Here is a 10,209-nt window from a genome sequence, read left to right as displayed (position 1 = left end):
TCTTTCCCTTAGCGCTGCTCTTCCTGCTCTTCTCTCTCAATCGGCAGCACCACCAACCACCCAGACTCCTCAGCTGCAAACTCCTTTTTCTCTTTCATCCCCAACTTCTTGACCTAAGTAATTACTAATTTTTCCTCCAGAAATCACTCAGATTCAACTCTGCTTCCCCACCCTACTATTCACGTAGATTTAATACAACAGATTGCCGTAATGGTCCTACCTGCACTTCCTGCCTCAAAGCTTGGCCCCAACAAAGTCATCCTTCAGATTAATCAGAGTCAAAGGTAAATCTGACTCTGTTGCTCCCCTTTGTAAAACCCACTAAAGACCTCTTTCATGTATAAGATAAAATCCATGGGCCCAGCCATCAAGTCTCCCTGGGATCTGGCCCCTACCTAGTTACCCAGCACTGCCTTCTTTCACTCATGGCCTCTCAAGGGCACACGACAGGGACAACACCACCACTGCAGTTGTTTTCTCCCACTTAGACTTTTACTCACACAGTATGAGCTGCCCAGAGCACTGCTCCTTCCCATCTCCCCTGGGCTAATTCTCACCCATGCTATGAGCTCAGCCTCAGGATCTTCCCCTATAAAAGGTCTCTCCTGTCGCACCGTCCTTTCCATACCATGTCTCCATAAAACCCTGAGAATTTTTTCCATTATTACCTTCACCCTAATACATGAAAATGCTACACTTACTTTTCTGCCTGCTTCTCAACTCTAGCTGGTTGTCTTTCTTTCCTCTGCCTTGTTCTAGATAAGGCAGTGCCTCCCCCATAAGAATGGGCTCTTTGTGGGGAAGGAATCATCTCACTCATTTCTGACTTCTCCAGTCTCTAGCATAATGTCTAACGCATGACAGGTGCTCCAGTTAAGGCTTGCATGTATTTAAGACATTCACTACTTTACCCAAATATCACCTAGTTCATCTTTAAAGTTTGAGCTAAAGTAAATATTGAACATGAGCTGAAAAGTAGAAGCTGATTTGCTATCGGAGGTACATAGTCAGTCCTCCTCAAGCCTGTACCTGAGAAAGTCTTCTGACATTCAGAAACTATCTGGTTAACATCCTTCGCAGGAGAACAGTCTGAGAAAATAACATCAGAATGTTTTGTTGGTTGGTTGATGGCATATGGATATAACCTAATGTAGATGTAAGAACAGAAACTGAGCAAATCTCAAAACATATTCTGTGGATGAGTCTCTCAGAAACCTTAAACTTGTGTATGGCAATGTCCAACATTTGTTTTGGGCCCCAAATCAATATACAGATGAAATCTCTAATTTTTGTTTCATCTGAAATAGAACCAGTCTTCCTGTCCATTCTAATGTGCAGTCCCGTGGAGTAATAAAAGAACAGATGGGACACAAGGCCTTCCAGCACTTGGGGCTGCCAAAGGGGCTCTCATCCTGAATCATACTCTTCTGGAGGCCAGGAGCCTCAAGCTCCAACAGCCCGCGGAAGGAGGTGCTTCCCTTCCAAGTGCAGAGACTTTGGGCTAATGAAGTGAACCCAATTATAAAATGGCTCATTACATTAACAGAGGCTGTGGTGTCTGGAAATTATTGCTGGGGTGTTTGGAATTCTTAATAAAAAGTACAGGAAGTCTGATTGCTTGTGGGAACATCTATGAAGCTAAGGGGAAAAAAAAGAATTCTATCTTCTGGGAAAACCCCGAGAGCAGACTCATCTTTACAAGGTGTTAATCAAGAGAAAAAGGTATAATTTGCACTCTGCTCCCTGGAGCTCTCCTCTCCTAGATGAGAGAGTCATGTTCAACCAGGGCTCACTCTGCCTACCATGCACACCTTTTTCCCAAGGCTCTTGTGGGAACCAGAGGAAGGATAACTTAGATTAAGGTATGTCATACCTGGGTCTCTCGTTCCCAGACCTTAGGAAAAGCCTAAAACAGAAGTGCCTGTATTTCAGACACTGCTGGTTAATTTTCTGTAGCTGATCTTCCTCTATCCCCTTATTATACTTTGTTTCATTTATCTTTTATTAGCTGAGTTATACTGAGAAAGTTATTTCACGTATCCTCATCTAAAAACGGGGTCAAGTGGTACCCACTTCATGGGAGTGTAATAAGGATTCAGTGGGAATAGTGGATATAAAGCACTTTTACCATACCAAAGACAGAGTAAGAAGTTCAATGAATGTTTTATTGTGTTATTTTAGCCATTAATATTATTTTTAATATTTTAACTATTATTTAAACTATTACTATTATTGTCCTTTATTGTTCCTAATGGCTCTAGGGTAATAAAGGCTAAAGGTCTGGATTGCTAGTTGTGAGACTTGGTGAGATATTTAAACTTTCTGAGCCTCTGTTTCTTTAGCCAAGGGTAATAGCAGTGTCTACCTATTATTAAGTGAGATAATGCTATAAAGAGATTAGTACATTGCCTAGTAGAGGAAGCTCTGAGAAACAGACTCATAGGGTAATTGTTATCAGTTCCTATATGTTCACACTTTCTTGATTTACTGGGCATATATAAAATAGTGGCCCTATACATGGGCTTCTACAACTTCTTATATGGTGCAAGAGGATTAAGAGTGGTAAGGAAGGTGGGATGCCCTTCCTTAAACAGTAAGCCAGCAATTCTGGGTACCTAAGTCTGGGGATTTCAATAAAAGTAAAGTCCACTATCTTTAGGGGCCTCAAATACCCTGAGTTTCCATCTCCGGGGAGCTATACAGTTTCCAACATGTGCTTATGTGAGTTTGGATCAACCAGATGTCCTATCATGCTCTGGAAACTTAACTTCAACTGTAAAAGCCTTGTTGTTGAATGAACCTGGTTGCCAGGGTGCTCCAGGGTGACAGTAGGAAGAAAGACTTTTGTCATCTCAGTAAACCCAATCAGGAAAGTTCTTTTGTTAAGGAGGCCACCTTTTGTGAGCCTGGACACCTGATTTTAGATTAGAGTTCATTTCCTCTTATCATGAAGGTGGCTTTCTAATTTGATCACCTAAATGGAATTGGCATATGGGAAGAGACATGCCTTGCTTGTTTAAAGAAGTTTCCTCTTCTAGGAGTGGAGCATGTGCTAAGGACCAGCTAAGAAGCGCTGGGAAGAACTTAACCTTCTGGGTTCTCTGAGAAGGCTGGGCCAACAGGTGAGGCTGCAGCATGGGCTTATGGAGGGTGGTGATGGCGCTGATGTTCAGGGCTAAGGGGAGCCCTAGGAGGCAGGGATACATACCCCAAGTCTGAACAATCCCCTATGGTCCTCACTCCTCAGTCCTCCATCATCTTCCCATGGCCTATTTTGCTTTCTTAGGAAAAACAGTGTAGAGCGAGATGATTTCAGGTGGCATATAGGGCCTGTGTTAAACTTCACAGCCAGAACCACTAGTAAGAGGCAGCCCTTTTAAAAATATCTTCCATCCTTCCAATTATATCAAAAATAAACTTTCCATTAGTATATCTTTAACATTTGCCTTTAATACTAACTTAAAAGAAAAAAAGAGAACAGAATTCAAGTTCAGAACCTTGGAATCAATTATTTAATACTATTATTTTGTTTTTATAATTTATTTTTACAATTATCTTCTATAATGCAAACTGACACTGGCTTTTCTTTTTAGAAATGATGTGTTTCCTAACAAAATTTAGTTAAGTGAAGAAAGTTTCAGGCTGATTTACAAGTGAAGTATTAAGTAAATAATGGTACAGAGAGTACATAAAGTAGTATGTGAATGGCTTAGATCTGCTCTAAGCATGTGGGTCCAGGCTCAGATCACACTCACCACTTCCTACTTATGTAGCCCTGAGCTCTGTGAACATAAGCCCTGCAAACCTGAGTTTCCTCATGAGTAGAATGGATACAACAGCACTGCACTTACCTGAGGAAGGTTTCACAACATGATGGGGGTAATGTTCTTTGCACAGCATGGAGTACTGGGCAAATGTTATCTGCTAATGTTATACCTTGAGACATCCCATTGTGTACCACAAAATGGTGCTTTTTTACATAGGTGTTTTCTGCACCTGTCACTTTGCGTCCAACCCTCTGAGGGGTGACCCGTTCATTTTGGCTGCAGTCATCCATTTAGCTGACTTGCTTGGATAAGGGTTTGCTGTGATGCCTGGTGATCTGTTCTCTTGCTCTTATCCTGGCCCTCTGTCAAAAAGGTGGACCTATCCTTGTCGTTAAACTTAAGAATCTTGCCTAACACACATGACCTTGTATTGTAAGCCTTTCCCCGTGTCTTTCAAAATTCTTTGAAAACCCCATTTTCAAAGGTGGCTGAGAATCCCAGCATGTGGTTGCCTAGTCCATTGTTCAGTTAACCCATCGTTCTGTTGGGCACTCTGGGTTAGCAAAGGATCAGTGGATGTGAAGCCACAGGTGTCAGAATCTGGGGTAGGAAAGGTGTCAATAGCTCTCTGCAAGCAGTACCCCCTGTGGAAGAGGGCTGCAGGTACCAGAGGCTGGGGGTCAAACCTGTCCTCTTGACCAGTGTGTTACCATTGCTCCTGACTGATGACAGTGGTCAATTCTTCACACAAATCTACAAGCAGGTTCTATCGTTATCAAATTGGACAGAGAGGAACTAAGGATTTGAGAGAGTTGTCTATACCAAGCTCCTCAGTGATGGAGCTGAACTCCAAATGAATCTTCTTCCAGAGCATTAACCATTGCCTCTTCCTGCCAAGGCCCAGGAAGAAGGGCCTCTCACAACGGTGGTGAGGCAGGCTCAGCACATCAGGGAATGAGGTGGTAAGGGAGGGGGCCCTGCCAGTTAGCCAAGAATCTCAGATTCCCAGCCCAAAGGAGCTTGCCTCCCTCCAGATGGGAACGGAAAGAACCCTCGTCAGTCTGTGAGTGGGCCAGAGATGGAGATGGGCGAGCTGGTCTGCTTCATGCTGGGGGAAGAGGGGACGGTATGGCCTCAACCCTTGCGCAGCCAGGGGAACCATGTCAGTCCATGAACTCCTCCTAGGACAAGGAGCAGGGGCTGCTTTCTGCCCCCCTGCACTCCCATGCATGCATACACAGAGACGGCTCTTGGGCAGTTCCATAGCACTGGGATAGGGCTTAAGGGGACCCTCCTCTTCTCACCCCTTGATTTGCTTTTCTGGGGAGCCCCCACTAGGGAACAGGTGAGAGTTTTCTGCATGGGGTTCAAGGACTCTCTGGGCCATCTTCTTAAAAGGAAAACCTACATGTTACTCCCCTGGCTAACCTATGTATCAGAAAAATATAATGACCATATCTCAATTTACGACTTCACATGTGGCTGTTCAGGCTGAGGTTAGAAGAGATAATTAAGAAAAAGTGCCAGTCAAATGAAATTTAAAAAGATCTGTTCAGTAATTCTGCAGGTGGTACAAAGAAAAGACAATGTGTTACGATGGTGGGAAGCAAAAGGTTGAAGCTGGAACAACACTGCTCTAAAGGTAGTAGAGTGTGAACCTGACTTGGATGGAAACCAGGCTCCTGGCCTGTCTGTTGCTCTGATTTCGTTAAAGTGCTTATTTAACCACAGCAGCCAAAGAACATAAATACCAAGTAATATCATCCCTATGGGCCACAAAATGGTTACTGCCACCATGTTCCCTTCACAGCAACTTGCCACTTCCTGCACCCAGCCTAGGTGGCAGTGCAGTCTGTCACTGTGTGAGCCTGCCTGCCCCAGAGAGGGCAGATCCAGTCTGTGGACCTCTGGGAAATCACGTGGAGCTTGGGATGCTTGTTCTCATGGAAAGAGGTTGGGCTGCAGGTGGCACTGGGATGACCCATTAGAGCCCCTCTGTCCCCAAATGTGGAAGAACTAAATAAACCAAAGAGTAGTTCTGGGAACAGAGTGCTGGGAATATAGCCAGGTAAGGGGGAAAGCATGACCCTCTCTCCTGAGGCAGGGCTGGCCTCACACGCAGAGCTGGTTCTAGCATATCCACCCCCCGCCCCACCGTTTTCTGAGCCCTTTCCATCTAGTGTTTCTTTTCCATGTTGTTCTAAACTCCCAAGACAGTGGCCTACCAAGGCCTGCCCTAATCTCTTTGTTCCAAAATTACCTACTCCACCCTCTCAACTATCCCCAGAATTTAAAACAAACTTACAATTCCCTTAGTGCCATAGGTTTAATGCAGCTTTAGGAAAGGAATATTAATTTGTACCCCATCACCTTCCAGGATAAAGGGAATACGTAGTCGAGAGTCAGAGACCACTTTTCTTTGTGCCTCATTGGGTTCCTGTTAAGAAGTAACAGATTTTAGAGGGTCCTCAGGTTGGGGTGAATCAAGATTGGTTTAGAAAACCGTCAGAGGTGTAAGACCTGTGGAGAACTGCACAGACTTGTGTAGATTTCCACAGACTCACACAAACCTGGATAGGCACATGTAGACCTAATCAGAACTGCCTGGACTATTATTATTCTAACAAAACAAAACAAAACAAAACAAAACAAAACAGAGCCCTGTAGAAAGAGAGCAGAAGGGCCTCTTTCCTTCATGTTTTCCTTGTCACTACGGCAGGTTGTGAAATTATCTTGTGCATTTGGCCCTTGACTATTAATTACGTGATGCATTACCTTGTATTTGGGGATGGTCTTCAGAAGTTCTTTCACTGGGACATCTGTGCCGACCACACCCAGAAGAATGCCTTTCGATCTCTGTTGAAAAGAAACATTAAACAATACCAACAACAGTATGTTAATTTGGTAGAAGAAATAGAACCTCCTGAAAAGCCACACACCACAGATCACTGTCTGGTGCCTTCTTCAAACTGAGAGATTGAAGATTAACCTGAATCTCTATGAGGGAACCTCTTCTATTCCCCATCAGCTACCCAAAATATCCCTAGGCAAGAATGGTAGCTTCTCAGGCCAAACATTACCTACTATATCTCCCTCAACACACGCCCATACCAAGACACCCTAAAAACCATTTTCTTCTCTCTCCTGAAAATCAAGAATCTGAAGAAGCTAAGGACTTATGATCATTAATCAGTTTCTCTTATGGAAATTTTTTATAGGAAACACTTAACATGTTAACTACTTTCTCAATTTACACTGCCATCTGGTGCCCACGAGAGAGAGAGACTAAATAGCCAGAGAAAGATGCAATAACCCTAACACATTTTTAGCAGCAAGTTGGAATCAAGGACTAAGGGGAAGGAATAGGCCTCCAGGGTCCCAGGTCCCAAGGTCAATGTGGTGTACTAAACTTTCTAATGTCAGAAAGGGCCTTCTAGAAGAAAATACACATCGCTGTTGTCTGTTGTTTCCCCCCAATTCAAGTGTCCCCAGAACCTCAGGCTGTGTTCTTATTTGGAAATAGGGTCTTTGTAGATGTAATTAATTAAGGATCTCAAGGCAAAATCATCCTGGATGTAGGATGGGGCTTATATCCAATGATTTGTGTCGTTATAAGAAGAAGAGAGGACAGAGAGATAAGGAGAGACGAAGGCCATGTGAAGACAGAGGTGGAGATTGGAATTATGCCACCACAAGCCAAGGAACTTCTGGGGCCACTGGAAGAGGAAAGGAAGGAGTCTTCCCTAGAACTGACTCCTTGATTTTGGACTTTTAGCCTCTGGAATTGTGAGAATACATTTCTATTGTTGTAAGCCATCCCATTTAGGGCACTTTGTTGCCACAGCCCTGGGAATCTAATTCAAGTCTGGTACCTGGAAATCAGAGAGAGGTTAACCCACTATAATCAAGGATTCTTTCTGGGGGTTTCCTTCCTCTGGTCATTTAAACACTTAAATTTTGGAAAAGTGCTACAAACTGTAAAATGATGCCTGCTTGAATTCCTCTCATTTATTCTTTTTTTTGGCTGTGCCGGCTCTTAGTTGCGGCATGCAGGATCTAGTTCCTCAAACATGGGGCCCTTGCATTGGGAGCACGGAGCCCTAACCACTGGACCACCAGGAAAGTCTCATCTCTCATCTATTCTTGATTTCATGATGCTACCAGCAGGATTAAAAGTGAGGAAAAATTATACACCCTCCATCCTTAAATTAAATGAGTAAATAAAGGGCACCAAAGCTTGAGTCAGAGGGGGTCTGAGATAACAACCGTCCTAGCATCAAGTAGGAAATCCAGTCACTGTACTCACAGTTTCGTTCTGCTTACTAAACACAGGCATGGCGACCGTGGTCATCAGGACGGGGCCCTGACCATTGGCAAGCTGGATGGAGACAGAAAAGCCAGTTACCTGAGAATGGGATAAATAGTGCTGGAGGCGATACCCTTTGACTATCTCATCCTTTCCTGACCAGGGGCTGTTGGGAGTAGACCAGGGTCCACTCGGGCCTTTACAGCATAGGTGGGAGCGCAACATTTCTCCACCCTGACGTGTAGGTGAAGATCCCAGCCCTTCCTCCCCAGCAGGGGAAACAACGTCAGTTACCATCAGTCACTCCAGCTGATCTGTTTACTGCATTCAGCTATTTGAGTTCAAATAAAGCCCTATTTGGATCTCAGTGATTCATTTTATTTTATTACTACAGACTGATTTTACTGTTTTACTTTGCAGACTTTTATGTTCAATATGTGCAATATTAATGCTTCTCCTTAATCTGGAAATTGAGGATCAGAAAGCATGAGCATAAGGGGTTTTATGAGTTGCCCCTGCCGGAAACAATGGGATCTGGAAGCATTTATTCTCCCCAAGGTAGCTGAGTCATGGCCTTTTTGAACTTCTGCGTATCTCTGTATGTCAGTCCCAGATGGAAAACAAACAAAATAAAAACAAAATAAAAAAATAATTTGATCAGCTCGTCTTTAAATCACTGGTAAGAAGCTGAACATCCCTCCCGAAAGAAGAACTCTTGAAATTTGGCACATAATACACTTCTGTAACTCACTGAATTGCATACAAATGCACTGAGACCATCATCCCAAGCGTCCTTCACAACAGTGTTAGGAGAAAGGCAGGAACCCCTACTCTGCCCCATTAACAAATGGGGAAACTGAGTCCTGGACCACAGTAGGCTTTGGTCCAAGACAAATCTCGTTCTAATTCTCAGCTTTGAATCTTTATTAACTGCATTATCTAAGCCTTCATGTCCTCATATGAAATAATGCCAACTGTTCCCCAACGGTGTTGCCATGAAGATAAAATGTGAAACTGCCCAGCAAGGTACCTGGCATCTGCAGGTGCTCAAAAGATGCTAGCTTCCTTTCCCTGCCTTCAAGGTCACATGGCTAGCAAGTAGCAGAGTCTCCAGTAAGATCAAGGCATGTGGCACTGCAGATAGAGACCAAAGTTGGCAAGTCTGGTGGGAGAGGTTTACTTCCTGGTTTCACAGCCCATTCAAGCTTCAAATGAAGCAATCTGTGAATAAGAATCCACTATCTTCAGTCTAGAGTGTTTTCTGATGTTTGGGCACTTCTCTGTCGCTTTAATTCCATAGAAAAAGCAGGTGTTGCTCCCTCGGTCTTCTTGGGAAAAGGCATTATAAAGAGAAGATCCTAAAATTTAGAGGTCCCCATGGACTGAGGTCCCCACAGACTGACTGGCCTCCTGAGAAAAGGTCATTAAACTCAGTCAATCTTCTACCAGTCTTGTTCTTCCAATATGTTATCTGAGCAATAGGACCTCATTACTTGTAATGTGGTACACAGAACGGCAGTACCTCTGGCACCTGAGTGCCCTAGAAATGCATAATCCCAAGTCCTCTCTAGATTCTCTGAATCTGAATCTTCATTTCAATAGTCAGTATGCATATTAAAATCCAAGAAGCACTGTTAAAAGGCAATGCTTTCCACCATCAATAACCATGATATTTAAAGAGAAACTTATATGCTTTGGGAAAACTCCTAACAGGGATAGAGGAGGCCATGTTTTTATTAGTTTTACCTCTATATCAAGATGGGCCAATACTCCTCCATGACAAGCAAAACAATGCAAGAATCTCAAGATCCCTCAAGGACTGGGAACTCATGATGTGATGGTTAATTTTATGTGGCAACTTGGTTAGGCAACGGTGCCAGTTGTTTGACCAAACACCAGTCTAGATGTTGTTGTGAATGTATTTTTTAGATGCGATTAACATTTAAATCAGTTGGCTTTAGAGATGGCCAAAATGGTGGAGTAGGAAGACCCAGAGCTCACCTCCTCCAAAGGACACACCAAAATTAAAACTACTTACAGAGCAACTATCTATGAGAACAAACTGAAGGTAGAAGAAAAGATTTTCCACAACGATAGACATAAAGAAGGAACCACAAAGAGATGGATAGGAAGAGC

General features: G+C 43.5%; 1 protein-coding gene across 1 annotated transcript in view; it reads right to left on the bottom strand.

Moving 5' to 3' along the window:
- Positions 1 to 10,209, bottom strand: part of CACNA2D3 (calcium voltage-gated channel auxiliary subunit alpha2delta 3) — a gene marked incomplete at its 3' end in the record, with an annotated part of 652,765 nt that overhangs the window by 47,908 nt on the left and 594,648 nt on the right. The window contains exons 15-16 of the mRNA XM_007447233.1: positions 8,074 to 8,145; positions 6,543 to 6,623 (exon numbers count right to left, since the gene is read on the bottom strand). Of these exons, the coding sequence (XP_007447295.1) occupies positions 6,543 to 6,623; positions 8,074 to 8,145 (153 nt within the window). The remainder of the gene's footprint in view (positions 1 to 6,542; positions 6,624 to 8,073; positions 8,146 to 10,209) is intronic.

This window comes from Lipotes vexillifer, unplaced genomic scaffold (assembly GCF_000442215.2).
Source record: "Lipotes vexillifer unplaced genomic scaffold, Lipotes_vexillifer_v1.1 scaffold818, whole genome shotgun sequence".
Lineage (NCBI taxonomy): Eukaryota > Metazoa > Chordata > Mammalia > Artiodactyla > Lipotidae > Lipotes > Lipotes vexillifer.
This window is presented reverse-complemented; position numbering and strand designations above follow the sequence as displayed.